The 19,285-nt window shown below is 55.2% G+C and overlaps 1 protein-coding gene across 1 annotated transcript in view; it reads right to left on the bottom strand.

Moving 5' to 3' along the window:
- Positions 1-19,285, bottom strand: part of LOC311204222 (nischarin-like) — a gene marked incomplete at both ends in the record, with an annotated part of 72,970 nt that overhangs the window by 11,644 nt on the left and 42,041 nt on the right. The window contains 6 exon segments of the mRNA XM_084280676.1: positions 1,504-1,657; positions 3,245-3,468; positions 3,756-3,841; positions 9,030-9,197; positions 10,572-10,696; positions 13,587-13,665. Of these exon segments, the coding sequence (XP_084136802.1) occupies positions 1,504-1,657; positions 3,245-3,468; positions 3,756-3,841; positions 9,030-9,197; positions 10,572-10,696; positions 13,587-13,665 (836 nt within the window).

The following is a 19,285-nucleotide window of genomic DNA, read 5'->3' as shown; positions in this document are numbered from 1 at the left end:
ACCGTAGGGCACAGGATGCTCAGCGGATGGTTCTGGAAACAAACCGATGCCCCTTCACAAACATCCCGGAGCAACCCAGACAACAGAAATGCATCTATCTCCCTCCCATCACTAAAGCCCCCTCGGACCCTCCCCACCAGTGAAGCTTCAGCTCCATCTGCTGAAGCACAGCCGGCCGGATTCTCCCCACACCTTGATATTCCTGGATCCCAGGGCGCGGATGGTCCCGCTGCGAGGCTCGATGGTAAATTCAGCCGGCCTGATGGAACCTTCAACTCCCCATCTCCAGGGCTCAGGATCGTCGTTCGACAGCCAAGCAGCACTGGTAACGCTGGGCCTTCCCGAGCCGTCCCCGGGGATGCGAAGGTGGAAAGTCATGGGCACCAAGGAGGTGTTTTTGAGGCGACAGGACAAGGTGTGAGGGAAGCCTGGGGAAGAGACACACAGAGGGATTTATGCCCCCGTCATCCCACCATTCCTGGGCTGAACAGCCCCTCACAGTAAAACTGCACCTGGAGTTTGGCTCTCTTCAATCTGAACTGCAGCTAATTGAGAAGCCCAGCAAGGAATTAATTGCCATGGAAGCTCTGTGCCAGGCTGGTGATGGAGATCCCTCCTCGGCAGCTCTGATGCCCAAAGCCATCAGTTTTTCTCTCTCAGCTGCCCCGACACCGGCACCGGTTACGTCTCACGTAAGAGTGAGCAGCCAGACAGAGCATTTACTCCAAGAATCGGATCCATAAAACTCCCCATGAACACCCCCCGTGGTTTGCAATAGGGAAGAGCAGGTTGGCACCAAGGAGAAGCTGCAGTAAAAGCAGGGATGGATGAAATGGGGAGCTACAGCCCGATGCAAAGCCCTCTGATGCAGTTTTGTTAGCTGGAGCCTTACGGCATCTCCTGTTTCAGGGCGACCAGATGGAGCACGGGAAGGTTTGCAGCCCACTTGGCAGGAGCTGAGCCTGACACTGGCTGAGAAATCAGCAGAAGCCGTGTCTCACCTTCCCTAACGAGCGGTGACGTCTGATTACTGCTCAAAAAGCTCTGACACCAGCTTTCCCTGCCGCACCAGTGGCATAACCCTCCTCATTGGGGATGTTCTGCAGAGGCAGGAGACCAGCCCAGGAGAAGACATCTGGTTTGGCTGGCCCATCTCGATAATGGCCCTTCCATCAATCCACAACTGATTTCCCATTAAAAACTTCAGCTCATCTCAGGAAAAAGCCTTTTGTGAGGCAGAGATGGAGAACCAGAACCTGCATTTCAATGGAGCTCTGGATGCTCAGCCACCAGAGCTGCTGGCACCGCAAAACTGGGCTTTCGGGGTGGGGGCACACAGGGAAGGAGCTCTGCGCAGAGCTATGGCTTGGGCATATTATAGGGCAAGTGATAACAAGGTGCCCTCCCAGCACTGGGATGATGATACCCTCACAGCCTTTCTGCTGCCAAGGGTATCAGTCCTGCTTTTAACACCCTGAAGGCTGCTGCTGCAGAGGAACACACATTCTGGGTGCTCTGAGGTTCCAAGCGCCCCGTTTCGGTAACGCATGGACCTCTCGGCCCGCGGTCCAAGCCCAGGGCGCACTCACCGAAGGAGACGTCACCGAAGCAGAGGGCAGGCACATCGAAGTGGAACGTTGGTCCAATGACGCAGCCACTGTGAGGACAGACAGACAAGGCACTGGCTGAGTTAGAGAACTGCAGAGCTTTCAGCTCTCCCTGCTGCTCGGGCGGGTAAGAGCCGGTGTCAGAACCACAGCGGGTTTCAAACCAGCCCCTCACACCCTTGCCCTCATCCATGGGGACAGGAGGTGGCCAGCAGCTATCAGATGGGGCTTAGGGCACAGTGTCAGGCAGGATAGGGCAAAGCTATGCCCCCAAGTTGGTTCAATGAGGGGCCCCAAACAAGCGATGGCTCCGTGACTCAGTTTCCCCATCTCTAACGCATGGGTAGAGATGCCCACACAAAAGCGGACTCAATGGAGTAACCCTCCTCAGGTTCCCTTCTTCTCAGCTGCAGCCAGCGTTTCCATTGAGTGTATGAGCGTCTTCTCAGGAGATCTGGATCCACACAATTATCAGAATCCTGGGGAGCGCACAGACACCCACCGACCACAACAAGATCAGCAACAATTCTACACAGGAATGTATCAGCTTCTCACTGCTGACACAGCCAAGAACAACACATCTTAAACCAAACACGGGGCCCTGAACCCACCACACCTCCTCTCCTGGCCCTAAAATCAGCTCCAAACTCTGAAACTCGCCATCCCTGCCTGAAATCGGCCCTTGGAGCCACACACCATTCATGAATTCACCTCATGGCTGATGCCACCCGGGCCCAGCTCCGCCTCTCAGTTAAATCGGGGAGCACAGCGAATGGTGCCTTCCAGCTTTAGTCCCGTCCTGCACACGAACAGAGCCCAGCATCCCGCAGGAGGCACCCGCCTTCATCCGTGGTGTCCCACTTCCAGCATCCCTTTCTGAGCACCAAAGAAACAAGCGCTCAAGGCCCTGGCTTTGGATTCCACTTAAAGAACAGTCACCTACGATTTGGGCACCTGGCAGGAGTTTCCTCAACTCTCAGAGCTCCATCAGCAGGAGATCCCTGCTGCTGCTGAAGCAGCCCATCACACGCCTGCCGCAACCCAAGGGGGAAGGAGCTACCAGCTCCTGGTACCCACCCTGGGCAGCAGGCATCTCCACACCTTTCCTGTACAAGCTCCACTTAAACTTGTCCCAGCATGGGTAGTCACTTACAGCCCCAGGATCATCACACTGGGGTGTCAAAGGGTCAGGAACCTGTCGCTGCCAAACTCCGTGCCAAGAGTGTCCTGGAAAGCTCCACCAAGAAGGCCAAGGTGCTTCCCACAGCCACCCAAGTCTTTCAGAGTTAAACAGGGTATATTGAGGGGGACGGACGGACGGACGGACGGAAGGAAGGAAGGAAGGAAGGAAGGAAGGAAGGAAGGAAGGAAGGAAGGAAGGAAGGAAGGAAGGAAGGAAGGAAGGAAGGAAGGAAGGAAGGAAGGAAGGAAGGAAGGAAGGTCATCACCCCTGGGTTGCAAGGTTCAAACTGGAGCCAAGGTTAAAGGGTCTCAGCTCTTAACCTAGCATTCCCACGCCAAGACCTCCCACAACACCTTTTTCTCTCTGCTTCGCCAGAAAATGAGGCAGGTGGGAGATCACTACCCAGAGATAACTCCAGAGGTGCCCACCAAGCTCCTGTAACCTCCCCACTCACCTGATAGTCAAGGTCACGGGCTCAGGGGATCCATTCACATTGAACTTGAATTCTTCTCTGAACTGCCCCAGGATGGTGGAACTGAAGGAGATCTGGATGACCTGGAGATCGCCTGGCAAAATCTCCCCCTCGCTGGGGAGAAAGGTGAAGCAGGAGCCCAGAGCTGTAGCTGGAGGAACCAAGCTGAAGACAGCTCGGATGAGTCCTTTGTTAAACAGCACCACCTGCAGCACGAAGGCAAAATGGAAACACAGAAGGACATTTCCTTTAGAGAAGACCCATTTGCTTTCTAATTCAACACTGAACACCTGCAAGGCAGAAGTCAAAGGAAATACAACGGGACAAGTTCTGCCTTTGGGTTTTTTTCCAGGCAAAGCAGTGATAACTCCATAGAACCTCTGCCTTTGTCCAGCTGGCACAGAGCTGCCCTGCTCACAACTCCTGAGCTGCCAGAAATCCCACAAGGAGCCACCAGGCTCCAGCCCAAGCCCTGCTAGCTCTCACAGCTCACCTCGTACTTGTGCGCTGCTCCCAAGAAGACATCCCCGATCACCCGATGGTCAAAGCTGGAGCGCAGCCGAGGGCCTATGCCTTCCCCTTGGATGCACAGGGGCAGCCTGGTCTCACGGCCTGGGGAGAGAATTCAATGTCAGAACAGCAATTCCCTCTGATCCCGCATTTTCCAGGCTCTAGCCTCCGACTTGGGGCTGGCAGGGATCAGCCCAGGAAGATCCAGGGAAAGGTACAGGACCCTTCCCTTGGCAGATATGCCTTTGGGCTGCTTTCTCCTTTCTGACCAAACCCTTGGGCTGCTTTCTAATTGAGCCATCACTTTGCACCCTGAAACAATCACACAATCATTAAGGCTGGAAAAGACCTCCAAGATCATCCAGCCCACCCATCCCCCCACCACCTCTATTACTCACTAAACCATGTCCCTAAGTACCTCATCCAACCTTTCCTGAGGGACGGTGACTCCACCACCCCCCTGGGCAGCCCCTTCCAATGCCCAACCGCTCTTTCTGAGAAGAAATTTCTCCTCCTTTCTAACCCGAACCTCCCCTGGCACAACTTGCAGCCATTCCCTCTCGTCCTCTCGCTACTTAGCTGTGAGAAGAGGCTGAGCCCCAGCTCCCCGCAGCCTCCTTTCAGGGAGACAGAGAGAGCAGTAACGTCTCCCCTCGGCCTCCTCTTCTCCAGGCTGAACACCCCCAGCTCCCTCAGCCGCTCCTCAGAGGATTTGCCCTCCAGCCCCTTCCCCAGCCCCACTGCCCTTCTCTGCACACGCTCCAGGACCTCCATGTCCTTCTTGGAGTCAGGTGCCCAAACTGAACACAGGATTTGGGGTGATGCTGAGTTTCCAACGCCACCTCTGAATCTCTTCCCATGTGCTAAGATGAGCTTTGAAATCCACTCAAGGAAGGTGTAAAGCTCAGGAAAACACAACCCAAGACAAAAATCTGCTGTTTATACTCATGCAGCTCAGCACCACCTGCACCCAACATACAGCTCCACACCTGGGTGCTCCAGGGCTCGCCACCTGCAGCAGCATCTAACCACCACAGGGCTTTAGGATGTCTAGGGAGAAGCAACTCCCCAAATTCCCACCATGATACCTCAGCCAGGCTCCTCCCCACCACAGGCAAGAGCAGGAGGGGACAGGAGCCATACCTGAGATGTCGCAGTAGAACTTTTGTTGATACACTCTGGCTTCTTCAGGCTTAAAGGTCACACTAATTTCAGCTGAACAATTTGGCAAAATCTCTCCCTCCTAAAACAGAAGCAGACAGCAAACCATTTATCTTCAAACGTCACATCCCTTCGTTCCAACCGTGGCCCCATGAGCCGATATTTAGAGCACCAGGGAAGAGGAAAGAGCCAGTGACACTGATCAACAATATTTATAAGGGAGTTTGGAAGCAGCTACGAAAAACTTTCCCAGTCCCTGACCTTTACTGGCACCTGGGAGAGGCATTTTGTTAAATTAAGGCTATAACGGAGCAACCAGCCCGGCTCAAACTCCAGCGAGTCCAGCAGGATCGCTTCAGAGGTGCCGGCCAGTCACGGACTCACAGACCGTTAGGAGCTGGAAGGGACCTCCAAAGCTCATCCAGTCCCACCCCCTGCCAGAGCAGGCTCACCCAGAGTCAATCCCACAGGAACGCATCCAGGGGGGCTTCAATGTCTCCAGAGAAGGAGACTCCCCAGCCTCTCTGGGCAGCCTGTTCCAGGGCTCCATCACCCTCACAGTGACACAGTTCCTCCTGACATTCCCATGGAACTTCCTCTGCTCCAGCTGCACCCGCTGCCCCTTGTCCTGTCGCTGCCATCCCTGAGCAGAGCCTGGCTCCAGCCTCCTGACTCTCGCTCTTTACATATTTATAGACACTAATGAGGTCACCCCTCAGTCTCCTCTTCTCCAGGCTACAGAGGCCCAGCTTCCTCAGCCTCTCCTCATAAGGAAGCGGGTTCTACTCCATCATCTCTGTAGCCCTCTGCTGGGCTCTTCCAAGGAGTTCTATCTCCTTCTTGAGCTGAGGGGCCCAGAACTGGACACAACATTCCAGGCCTGGTATCACCAGGGCAGAGTAGAGGGAGAGAAGGACCTCTCTTGGCCTCCTAACCACCCCCCTTCTAATACACCCCAGGATGCCATTGGCCTTCTTAGCCACGAGGGCACATTGCTGGTCATGCTCATATTGCTGTCCCCCAGGACCCCCAGGTCCCTCTCACCTACGCGGCTCCCCAACAGGCCAGTCCCAAACCTATACTGGTACCTGGGGTTGTTCTTCCCTAGATGCCTGCCCAAACCCCACAAAGCCTTTCCCAGACTACCAGCCCTCCATCAGCTTCCTAACTCCTGCAAGCAAGGATTTCCTCTAGCCACTTGTCACAAGGGGTTGATTATTTCTGCAGGGTGCTCTCAAGCACCACGGGCGACAGGTGGGAAGAGAGAAGCCACTTTTGGCCTGAAAGGTCTATCCCAGCTTTTAGGGAGCCTCTCCAGCACATTCAGGTAGCAAGAAGTGTCTCTGCCTGAGCTAAAGGCTCATCACCGGAGAGAAGGCTAATGGAAGTCAGTGGAATTTTAGATTCTCCAGTTGATAAAGGAGAAAATCTTTACTATGGTTTGACATCCAGACAGCCCCACGTCGGGGGAGCAGACAGACACGAGCAAAACTCTGGAGCAAAATTGATTGTTCCATAAAGAACAGAATTCATGGAAATCAAAAGGTTGCTGATGCTGGCAGAGACACAAGGGGGGAGAATCAGGTAGTAGCCCACTTGTAGTCAGCCCTGGAGCAAACTCCGTAACATCAGTGCAGATGTCTAGGAGAGGTGTCCACTCCAAAGGACCTGGCTACTCTTCACATCCACTCATCACTACGGGAAGTACCAGGACTCGGTTCTGTGGGCAAATGGATTTCTGGGCCTCACCTTAATGCCCCTCAGGAGCGGGTTAAGCCCGTGGTGGAGGCCTAGGCAGGATGCTCCCAATGCCCGGCTGATCAGGTCCCACTCTCTACAAGCTCCCTACTGCTCTGACATGATCTCTCTGTCACATCATGCTGCCCCCAGCTGCACTGGTGTGAAACTGCAGCCCTGCATTGGTGACTCCCAACCTTACATGGGTGATAAGAAAACACCATCCCCCTCCCTAAAACAAAGCAGGTTCACCTTTTCTCATGCCAGACCAGGCACACCCTCGGAGTTGGGGCTCGGGGGGATTAAACCACAAGCTTTGGGTCACGTAAATGGAAGAGCAAGATAACTAAGCAAGCTGCTGTACCTAGGTGTGACAGAGGTCAAAAAGCCTGCCTGAACCTGCTGGTCTCACATGCAAGCTCCTGATGGCACCAGAACAGAGGTTCAGGGCTGGCACAAGCCCAGGGTAGGTGAGGACTGGTATTTCTGTGATTAAACGGGGGCTGAATTTGCCCTCCTTCCCACAGAGGAGCGCATCGCTCTTTGGGTCAGCATCCCAACTGACACGGTCCCACACCCTGCGTTAACCCTGTGCAAGGTGTGCCTTTACATATAAGGCTCCATCCCTCTGAATGTGCTCAGGACACTTAGGCAGCTCTTCATTTATAGCCCTGGGAGCAAAGCCCAGCTTTAGGCTCTCGGTGCCCATCACGAGTTGGGAAACGCTTTTTGCCACCAGCTCTCCCGGCCCCACCAGAAACCCAACGTTTCCTCCCAGCACATCAAGCAGGGATCTGCTGAGTGACCTCATTCAGGGAGGAAGAGGAGGAGGAAGAAGAGAAAGGGAGCTTTCAAAGCTCTCACTTACCGCTGGCTCAATGCTGAAGATCCCGTCGGAGGAAAGCAGGGATTCTCCTTGCACCTTGGCACTCTGGTCGGGGATGCTGCAGGAGAGGAGGCGGGAAAGGTGATCTTGCGTCCTGGGGTCTCACACAAGTGAGCAGCCCTCAGGAGAGCGACCTAGCTCAAAGCTGCTGCCACAACCAATGGGGAATCCACCTCCATCCTCAACTGGCTTCTCCTACCCCCAGGATGCTCAGGGAAGGCAGAGGAGGATGAGGAGCACCAGGGCAGCACGTCACCAGGCAGGGCAGCAGCACCCTGCTCTGGGCTGCAGGTTCCCAGCATCACTGTCTTCTCTTCCCTTTCAGACCCGCAGGTGTAAGGAACAACCACATCCCCTCTGCTCCCCACCCCGCCTCCACCAGAGGATCCCACGGCTCTGGGATTCAGGCACCACAACATCCCAGTGAAATTGGTGGGTAGGTGCAGAAATACAGAGGCTGTGAGAAAGGAAGCCTAACATCACCTGATGAAGACGTCAGGACTGGCACCTCTGAGCCCAAACCCTTCAGCCTGGCCCTGAACCACCTGCTTTTTTCCTTTTCCCCTTCTCCTCAGAGCTCTGACACAGTTAATTTCTCCCTCACTTGGTAGTAGTTGCCAAAATTATCCTGGAGTTGAAGGATGACAAGCCAGAGATGGGAAGGGAGCAGAACTTCCGAGTGGGTGCACTGCTGTCCTCACAAAGCCTCCACTTTGTGGCAGTTTCCTCATCAGCTCCACGGTCACGCTAACTCCTACATCCACCCCACTCTGAGAAGTCACACAAGGATTCCCAAATCACCCAAGCTTTCAAGTGCAATCTCCCACCCCTCATTCCACCTCCCGGGCTCGGAGTGTGTCTCTGCCACCTGAGAGAGGCCTTTCAAAGCTTCCCCAAAGACATCCTTTGAAGATCCACCCCCATCTCTCACCACCGTGAAGACAGGGCGTTCTGAAGCACTTCCAAATGCACTTCCAAGGCCCATGCTGCCCTACCTTCCTTCCCTGCAGACCCTTCCACCTCCAAACTCTCCCCAAGCTCAAAGGAAGGGCAGAAACACCCCGTGCTGGAAACCTGGACAGCCCAAACCTATTCAGGAGATGGCCTCATCCTCCTGGGCCAATGAAGCTTCACAGACTCTCTGCAGCCCGGGAGCCACTGGCTCTCAGCAGTCTGCAGCTCCCACAAACACCAGAGCTCGCTCTCAGAGGAAATCCACTCACTGCAATCAAGCTTTCCTCCCCAAAACATCACCCTCAGCCACAGGGTGGATGGAACTGGGATGGGAAGCACCCAGCTCCATTACCCTAAAGCCCAGGGACACCCACCCTGATGCTGTGGATGGCTGACTTGTCCTAAAAGCACCAACCCCCCTCGAGGCCATACGGTAGCGTTCCCCTTGGGCAGGGTACCTAACCAAAGGCATCTTTGAAACGGACCTTCTCTCCCGCTGATCCTCCTCCTCCTGCGTGCCACAAGCCTTCCACTGGAAGCGGGCGATGATGTCACTGCGGTTGTGGATGGCCACGCATCTGCGCTTCGACAGCGTGAGGTAGGTCTTCTCAATGCTCACAGGCTCCTCATCCAGCCGGATGTTGACATCTACAGCCACTCCATAAAGGTTTGTTTTCGTGTTTTCACCTGGAAGAAAGCAAAGGGGACTCTTTACTCCTCTCACTTGCCGATGGAAGTACGAGGAACGCAGCGAGCCTCAGGTCACAGAAGAAAGGGCTACAGCTTTTATTACCCCTCATTCCCAGGGGAGTCCCACCTCAGCCACAGCTCACACGGCATCTCCTCCAGGCCCACCACAAGTGTCAAGTCTCTCCCAGTCTCTCACTGATCCCCCACAAAGGTGCCGGCAGGGTGTGCGCCAGAAAAGAAGGTGGCAGAGGAAGGAGCAAAGCGACAGCCCATGGCAGGATGGGATGCAGACAAGAGCTTCCCTGTGTTGTAGAAGCAGTGCCCGTACTCCTGATCAGGACAGTCTGAAGAGCTGCCACTTCAATCCACCCAATAACGGGCAGAGGGAGAACTGTGACTTCCTCTACATTTGCTCAAGCAGGGACAGGGACAGGCTTGTCCCAGCTGCAGCAAACATGAAGCATCACTGCAGAAACCCAACCCCATGTAAGCTGTGGAGGAACCAGGTGCTTCAGTGAGAACAAGACTCAGGTTTTCCAAGCAAGCCACCAAGATCCTGACAGAAGCTGTTTAACATCTCACCTTCTCCTTGAGTTTTCCCCCCCTCAACTTGTTCTTAAAGTGACTTAGGAAGCTGATGGCGCTTCGCTGGCACCTGGGACCCTCGTAAAGATTTCCTACCTGTCTCTTCCTGACAAATACCAGGAGCCCCCACGTCCTGGCTGCTTTAGTTGTCAAGAGTGGGATTTAGAGGGCGGCGTAGAAAAAGGGGCTGCAGCAAGACCACGGGGAAGCGGCATATGGGACAGAGGTGTGTAAAGGACAGTGGGCATGGGACAGCGTCCCATAGAGACACCCCCACCACCACCCCCACGTTACGCTTACAGGACCAAATCCAGCACTGGTTCGGAATGGAACATCACACGCGCGTACGCACGCGGTCACCCAGATTCGAGGTTCATCCTTCCTCCACCCAGCAGCTCCCAGGAAAACAGATTCCCAAAGCATTCTCCTTCCTGTTGAGGGGGATGCACTCTAACAACCCCGAAACACCAGCTGGTTTTCACTTTTCTTGGAGGGAAAGCTGGGGGATAGCACCCAGCAAGGGAATTTGGGTGCTTGGGACAATAGGCAATGATGGCAGATGACTGTCACAAGGGTGTGGGGTGGTGGCCACCGTGCTGACAGCAGGGAACACCCAGGGATGGGCCAGGACACCAGACAGACAGAATAAGGACAGACTCAGCCTTTGCCCTTCTAAGCACCAGAATACACAGAGGTTTTGAAACAAAAGGGTTTACAAGTAGATTGCAAAGGAAGTTCAGCCTTGTTCTGCTTTGAAGGACGCAGACCGGCAGATAGGACACTCACCTGTGTCGTAGTGAACTATCAGGGAACCGCAATAATACCCAGTCTTCAGCGGGTGGAAGTCCACTGTTACTTGCATGGCCTCACCGATGCCGAGCGTACGGATGGAGCGATCGACAGAGAAAGGGCTGCAACAGAGACACACACACTCATCAGGACTGTGGTGGGAGCTCTGGGGGCTCTTTTGCAGTCTAGTTCCCGGCAGCTCGCTTGTGTGAGGAGCAAACAAGCAGCTGGCAGCAGCAACCCAGAACACAGCGGGTCAGAAACACGGCTGGCGACCCTCGCTCTCCGAAGTCCAGAGGGTATGAAATGACTTCATCCCCCCCAGATTCTGCAGCCAGGCTCCAGTCCGGACCATACCATCAGAGAATGGGTTTTGAAGAGCCCAGAGCAGGTAAGAGCTGTTTGCATGCACAGCTTGACCCTGATGTCCCTGGGACATCAGGTTTTTTTCTGCCACCTATAAACCTGCTACTCCTGAAAGACAGGAGAGAAGGTTTGGAGGGGGGGTTAAGAGCTCCTTTGCTCCTGGCATGCTTTTACTACATCCAGCTGTACGCTTGCTTTGTTGCACAATGTCTGAAGTTTCACAGGTCCTGATCTCCCAGCGGCACCTTGCACTCCCCAGATCCTATAACCTCATCTAGGCACACCAACCCAGGAGACCCCTTCACACCAGGACCTGCTGAGATCTTGCCCATTACGGCCCTTCAGCAAGAGAGCAACACTAGACCTGTAAGCACTCTGATAATTATCTACCTTGGTATTTAGGGCTTGCTTACTCTCACCAGGGGTCAAGCTTCCCCATCTTGACAGAGGTGGGCTCAAGTTATGTCCCACGAGGATACCAAGGGCCATCATACTCCTGACATAATGCAGAAAGGCAGCTGACAAGTGAAAGAAGCTGGCAAGTCAGTGACACAGGCCCTCAAAGCACCACCGCGGCTTCTCTCCTGCAGCCACATGCTCAGTAAACGCAGCGTGCAAGGAGGCTGCACTATACTGTGAGTCCCGGGCTACCTTCATCTTCTAACAGCCAAGCTTTCTTTGGTCTACTGCTGCCTTAATTGGCATCCTAAAACCAGTTGAGTTTGGGAGAACCTAGTTCATTAAAAGCTACCTCCAGCCCCAAGGCAGACAGCAAAGTTACTGGGGCCTGAAATGCCCCACCCTGTCCACCCAGACCTACAGCAGGGAAAACCCCACCAAACCCAAAGGCTCAACCTTTGCACATGCTACTTTTTGGCAGCAGTAGAACAGCCAAAGTCAAGCAGCATAACCATCCCAGCAAACCCAGTCTCTCAGGACAAAGCATCCCAGACTGCACTGAAAAATCCCAGGTACACTCAGCACCTCCCAAGCCCAACCTTCCCTTCCCCCCTTTTCCTGCACCTCAGCCCTAATTTCACAACCTCGGGTGGTCTTTGTGCATCCCCACACCTCCCTGTAGTGTATGGGTACCACAGGGGATCGCTGAGCTCTCTGCCTTGGAAGATCATCTCCCGAGCTTTCCAAGCTGGGTGGGGACACTCCTAGAGGGATCTAATCCCAGACCGACCCTCTCTGTCCCTGGAGCACGGCAGAGCACAACGTCCATCGCCGCAGGAAAAGGCAGCGCTGCGCCTTGTCTGCTCCCAGACACCATTTTCATCTTAAACCTATTGGAATGACATTTCTCTCTGCCAATGTCACAGAGAAGAAACTCATTCTCCTGCCTGAACCACAAGAGCAATGGGAAGAGACTTACTGGATTTAGCCTCCTGGGATTTTTATTCCCAAGCGCTGCGGTTAGGGGCTGGGCACGGCCCTGCGCAGGGAGGGCAGGCACAGAGCACACTGAAGAATGAGCAGTGCTGGGGTGGCTGGCTGGGGTGTTTTCATGAAAAAGCAGTCAAATCATGGCCAAAATGCCACCACGTTTTCTGGAAGCTATCGAAGATGCTGAATTGGCCCCACAGATTCACTTACAAGCTCCTCTCTGGAGCAAAAAGCAGAACAGAAAACAGCCAAGTCCTTGCACAAATGATGACCGGGCAGGGAACATCACCAGGATGTGACCAGATGCACGAGCTGAGCTCTCAGTACTGTGAGGAACAGTTAAGGATGGGAGATGGGCTGCAAAAGCACCCTAATGGGGAGAGCAGAAAGTTCTACGCTTGGTGCCAGAGAGGGGAGGCAAAGACAAGTGGCACAAGCAGGACAGCAGACTGGGGAACGGTGGCACCTGAGCTGGTTTGTGAATGGGCAAGAGCCTGAGTTTGCTCAGGCCAGAAAAGAGAAGTTGCATCAACTAAACCAGAAGTTCAACCTGCACAGATAAAACATAGAGGATACAGGCCCATCAGCTGGCCTCTACATGCTCAGACGGATCTCTCATTCCCTTCTACCCCACTGCTGTCCTCCTCCTCTCTCACATGTGCCTGTACCTGTGTTGTGGCTTTGCATGGCTGGGTTCTGCTGGAGAAGGGGGAGATCTGCAGGGGTGGCTTCTGCAAGAAGCAACCAGAAGCTCTCTGAAGCCCCACAGAGCAAACACCAGCCAGCTCAAGGCTGGAGTCGCTGCTGACCAAGGCCAAGCCCATCAGGGATGGTCACAGTGCCTCAGAATCACAGTTAGAGGGAAAAAAACCACCAAGAAACTGCTTTTTGCCCCCAGAGCCAGAAGTGAGAAGATGTGAGGAACTGTGCAGACACCAAGGCCAGGGAAGAAGGAGCAGGGAGGGATGAGGAGGTGTTTCAGGCACCAGAGAGAAAGATTCCCCTGCAGCCTGTGGAGAAGACCATGGTGAAGCAGGCTGTCCCCCTGCAGCTCATGGATGGCAGGGAGCAGAGATCCCATCTATAGCTGTGGAGGATCCCACGCTGGAGTGCCTGGGGACACCTGAAGGACACTGTGACTCTGGGGGAAGCCCGTGTCGGAGCAAGCTCCTGGCAGTGAAACTTGCTGCTCTAGAGCTCGAGAAGAAAAACACCCCCACACACCTTTTGTTGGGCAAATGAAGTGAGGTCCCTTACCTCTGAGTGCTGATGGAGTAGTGGGCCTCCCGGTTACCAAGATTGCGAACCAGCAGAGTCTTCTGGCTGCTGTACTTGACTGGACAGGTGGAGAAGTTCAGGTGGAGGGGGAAGTCCAGGAATGCCCGGGCACAACTAGCTCGGATCCGCTCAATGAACTGTCCCTTGTCTGTGACACAGGTGATCTGGTGAGAGTAATCCTGAGGGGAAGGAACAAATCACGGTACGTTCAGTCCCGGCGGAAGGAAAACTGCTGCTTCCCACCACTAACAGGAGCCTTTGGGAATGGAACAGCACTTCTTTCTGTAACGACCTTTCCCTCCAGCAGCACCACTAGGACAGGGCTGGTACCCTGCAGAGAGGAAACCGCCCTGCTGATCCAGCTGCCTCCTCAGTGAGCTGGCAGAACCAGACCAAGTCACCTGATAGCTTGATGCCGAAGCACCACAACAGAGTAATCCCACGGAAGGGATTGCAGCAGATCAAGGACCTGCTTCCAGCACCGCTCCACACCCGGTTATGCCGCGGCACCAACTCCATCCCAGTGACCCCACTTGAAGCTTGGTGGGGGATGCTCAGGTACACTGTTGGATGGACTTTGCCACCAGCCGTTGGTGAAATCACAGAATCACAAGGTTGGAGAAGACCTTTAAGATCATCGAGTCCAACTGATCCTGTCCTGTGCTAAACCATATCCCATAGTACCTGATCTGCCCTTTTTTCAAACACACCCCGGGACGGCGACTCAACCCCCTCCCTGGCAGCCTGTCCCAGGCCCTCACAACTCCTTACCGAGATGACTGTTTTAACATCAAGGGGGGCAGAGATTTCCCACCCCTTTCCACAGCATCTCAAGGACAAGATTGGGGACACCAACCCTCCAAAAGCTGATCCACCTCCCCAGCCCCGAGCCGCCTCTGCTCCATACCCAAGCTATTCCTGACAGATCCCTGACAGGTACTGAAGGGCACCAACAATTCCAGCCCTGCCCTCGGCGCAGCCTCTTCCAGCTCCTCCCAGGCCCTGAGAGCTCTCGCTGCACATCTAACCTCTGACTTCCCTTTCACCTCAGCCCAGCACCTGGGGGAGGCAGGGGACAGCTCTGCTCTCTCTGCTGCACACTGTGGCACAGCCGATGCCTTGATAACGTCTCTGAAGTTTCCAGAAGTGACTGGGTGCCTTCCTGAAGCTGGTGCTCTCAGGCCCACAGGCGGGAGGCACGGGGACAGCCCTACCAGAGCCAAGCATGCTATTCCCAGCCCTGGGCTGATTCAGCAAGGAGCCAGACAGCCATTGCCCTGTCCCCCAGGCAGAGGCATTCCTCAGAGATAAGTCCTCCCAGCCTTGTCTCCCCTCTTCCAGCTGCACTGTGCCCACCCGAAAGACAGAGGCAGGTCTCCCACTTGTCCTCAGACACCATGGTGACACTGCAGCCAGTAGCTGCAGCTCGCTGCCAGTTCTGCCTGCACTCATCTGACACGTTCCCAACCTCCCGTGCTGTCCCAGGCAATCCCTCACCCGTTCCTTACGGGTCTCTCACTGTCCTCGCCAGTAACCCCCTGTCTGGGCAGTGTCATACCCACTGGTCCTGTGGAAGCAGCAGCTTTAAGCACCCATCCAAGCAAGTGTTACTCCAGATAAAACACATCCCATCCCCCACTCTGCCCATGGGGACTTCCCTGGCAAGACCCTGAAGCCTGCAACCCTCACACCCTTCTGAAGGCTCACGCTCCTCCTTCCGGCTTCATTAAGCCCTGAGCAGGTACCGCAGGGTCTACGGCCTTCCAAGGTCGACTCTGCCACTGCTGAGGGTGTCACGGCCCTGAGGGTTTGCTGTGACTACACCAAAGCAAGGAAGGAGGAGGTTAGTTCAGAGGGAGGATAGAAAATGGCAAGAGCCTGCCCTTGTGTCCCACCCCAGCCTTCCCCCAGTACCATCCCTCTGGTGATAGCAACTCAACTCCAGCAGAACTTGGTCGGGGGTTATTGATCCTGGCTTAGCACCAGATGTCGCTTCAACATCGTCCCGGGGGGAAATATGTTTTCCCTTTTCCCCAACAGAAGGAACTGGACCAGCAGCAGCGGTTTCAAAGGACAGCAGGACCTTGTCACCGAGGTATTTAGAGAAGCTGGGGGCAAGCCTGCCACCAGCACACACCTCCTTCAAACATCACATCAAACGGCAAGGAAAAGGGCAGGAAAAGGTCTACCTCATCACAGGAGCTTTCACTCGTATCTAGAGGCGGGAGAATCCGGGACCGCCTCAGCTCCCGGGTGCTGGCCAGCCTCTGCGCCTTGGTGACAGACTTCTCCAGGAAGGCAGAGGGTGTCCACTGAAACACAAAACACCAACAAGAGCTGCAGAAACACCTCTCTTCAGAAAGGCTTTTCTTGTTCAAGCACCACTGATAAACCATTTGTCACCACAGCCACTAGGATAGTCCTGGAAGTCCCCAAAGTTCCCCGCTGAAATATTTAACATCAGTCACTGAATGATGGAGAGCGGAACACGCGCTCTAACCAAGCGGCTCTGTCCCCTGCGCTTCTCCTTCGTCCTCTGATGTGACACGTTTGAGGATTTCTGCTCTTCGGGCATTTGTTTCCCCTTTAGCATTGCAGGATTCAGGCAGTGACCTTTGAAAGGAGTGGGGAGGAGTCATCAGAAACCCCCTAACTCCATCCTTGCACAATGCTCACAACCAGCCGGCGTGTGGAGATGTCACTGCCGGCTGAATCACAGGAGAGCAGAAAAGCAGCGCTGTGCCAAGACCGAGGTGGAGCTGGCTGGGTCCAAGCTTTAGTTACCTTTTTAATTAGCCCTTGTTTTCTCTCTGTTCTGGCCTCACAGCCCCCTCCACAGAAGCATACAGAGATACCTCCTCCATGAGGTTATCTCCAGGAAAGGGAGCCTTGGCCAGCAAAAGGCACATTCATGGATGGGGAGGAGGAACTGCCCCACGTTCATGGATGGGAAGGAGGAACTGCCCCAACTCCACAGCTGTTTCAAGGGCTGGATCTGCGCTCAACCCAGGATGACACTCATGACAGAACTGGTTTGGACCCCATTCTAGCTGGGACTGGACACGTCTCTCAAGTCTTCAGGCAGAGTCTGAGCAGCCCCACCACATCCCCAGCTGCTGGGAGGGCAGGGATGGTCAGAGCAGCGCCTGCAAGGATGCTTCCATGACAGAAGATACTGCTGCCCTCACCAAGAGGATGGGTAGAAGCACCCCAATGCTTCAGCTACTCCAGTGCACTGCCCAGGACATCCCATTAACTGGGTTCCAGCAGCACATTCAGACAAGACTCTGGACTTTCAGCCCACATTCCATCTCCCACTGCACCTTGATGGCCACCTCCAACACAAGTATGGCAGCAAAGAGATGGGGTGGTGGTGTGTACCTTCACAGTGTGGCTAAACAGGAGGGGCAGGCAGAGGAGGGACACAGGGCAGGTTTCCAGCCTTACCACAGCTCCTATCTGGCCACAGCAGGTACTTACATTTACATACTTCTTCTTTGGAGCTGTTACTACTCTCCGTTGTAATACTGTAGAAAGCTCACTAGATCGACGAACGTTTTTGGTAGCCATGTCTCAGCTAATCTGGAAGGAGCAACAATGGCACTTTGAAAATCCAGGAAGAGCAGCTGACCCCAGGCGACTTTGTGCCCGACCTTATCACCTGCTCAGGGTTATTACACCAACCTCCAGCCCAGGGACCGCGGCTGCCCCGAGCGTGAACAAGATCAGACCAGACCCCTTCCCACTTCGCCAGCCCAACGCCCACCCCCCGTGCCAGGAGCTTTGCCCTGTTTCTAACTAACGCAGCACGGAGTTCAATGCTCTGATGAAGAACTAGAGTCTCCAGGCTCAGTCAGTTGGTTTGAGCTACAGAAATTATCCAGCAAATATGACTCCTTCCAGGCATGAAATTCCCACAGCCCCCAAGAGCATTTCTCCCAGGAGAACAAGGGCCCTAATTTTCACTTATTAACACTCACACTCGAGGCTCTCTACAGGCATTCGAGGCTGTAACAGCAGAAAGAAAACCATGAAGCCATTAAAGGAACAACAGCAATCAGCTCAAACACAAACACCACGTCTGTGCAAGCAGGGCTGCTAAAGACTTGATCCTAACGGCAGTTCTTCTCCAGCACCCCCCCACCCCCCACAAGGAATGCGGGTTGACCGCTCCATGGCCGGCTTTTAGGTCCATGGCCCAGTCAACAGCCTGACAACCACCTCTCCATCTCCATCACACACAGCCAAGCACTGCCATTCTGTAGTGGCTCCTGTCAAGATCTGAGCCAAAGCTCATGGAACTCATAGGCAGACACAGGCTATCAGGCTGTTTCCATGGGCAGTATCATACCCTACCCAAAGCAAACGCTTGGGCCCACAGCAGCATCAATTCACGGTGCACAGCTGTGCTGTGTCCACATCCTGACCACTGCTGTCACCCACAGAGCTCTGCTATCACCCAGCTCACCCAAAATGCTCCCGCAAACCCCAATCCAAGTCAAACTCTTCTAATCTCAACCTGCAAACACCTTCTCAACAAGAGTTCCGCGCATCCCTGCCCAGTTCTCCCAAGGGAGTTTGAATCTCTGGCAAAACAAACGGCAGTTGAATTGAAAAGATACCAAACTGGAGACAGGCAAACAGCCAAAAGCAGCAGCAGGAGCATCACCCCCAGCCTCACCTGGGCAGGCTCCAGCCTCTTACCCACTTACCCAGCACACACACACACATTCCTGGCTGCCAGAACAGACAACAGGCCCTATTTCCTGGCTTACTGCTGTCCTACTCAGCACTGCAGTAACCCTGAGGTGTCACAGACACTTCACCCACTTCCTCCCACCCTTCAGGCACTGACACCCTCATTTACACGTTGCAACACTGAGGTTTAAGGTCCAAACACCCAAAAGCCCGTGAACAAGAAGAGGAGGGCAGCACCAGCAGCCTCCATCCCCTCCACTCCTGCCCCAGGGCCTGGATGCGGCCACAGCTGCATCCCATGGGGGGGCAGACCTTGGCCTGGGAAGTCTGCTCTGATGGGGAGCACAGCGGGGCAGCTGGAGGGGGGGGTGCAGCAGGAGGGGACAGGCCCCGACACAAAATGCTGCCGCCTCCTCTAGCCCGGCACGAGAGCCCCCCCTTGGCTCCTTAGGCAGCCCCGCTCCTGAAATCCCGCCCTCCCTCCCTCCCAAACACAGCGCCTCCTTGCAGGGAAGCCTACCCGGCAGCAGGGTGAGCACCAGGGCCTGACACAGTTCGGGCGGGACCCAGCTCACACCCCACACCCCCACCCCGGGCACGCTGTGCCACTCACCCCAACCGCTCCAGCCCCCAGCCCCGGCGCTCCGCCCGCCCCCGCCCCTCCCGAGGCCGCACCTCCGGAACGCGGCCACCGCCCCAAAAACACGGCCTTGGGCACCGGAATCTCCCCCCTCCCGCTCCCGAGGGGGCGTGGGGACACTCACACGCCGGAGCGCGGCCACCAGCCGGGCTGCTGCCGCTGGCAAGGAAGCACCGGACACACACGTTCCCGTGGCAACGGCGGGACGCGAGCGAGGCCCGTGCGGCAGCGCCCGGCCAGCCCCGGGCAGAGCTGACCCAGCACCGCACCTCGCCGGGGAGTTACTACCCGCTCGCTCCTGCCCCGGGACCGGGGAAACCGGCGGCACGGGCGCGGGGGA

Source organism: Gallinula chloropus, assembly GCF_964237585.1.
Source record: "Gallinula chloropus genome assembly, contig: HAP1_SCAFFOLD_40, whole genome shotgun sequence".
Lineage (NCBI taxonomy): Eukaryota > Metazoa > Chordata > Aves > Gruiformes > Rallidae > Gallinula > Gallinula chloropus.
The sequence above is the reverse complement of the archived record's forward strand: the minus strand, read 5'-3'. Positions and strand labels throughout refer to the sequence as shown.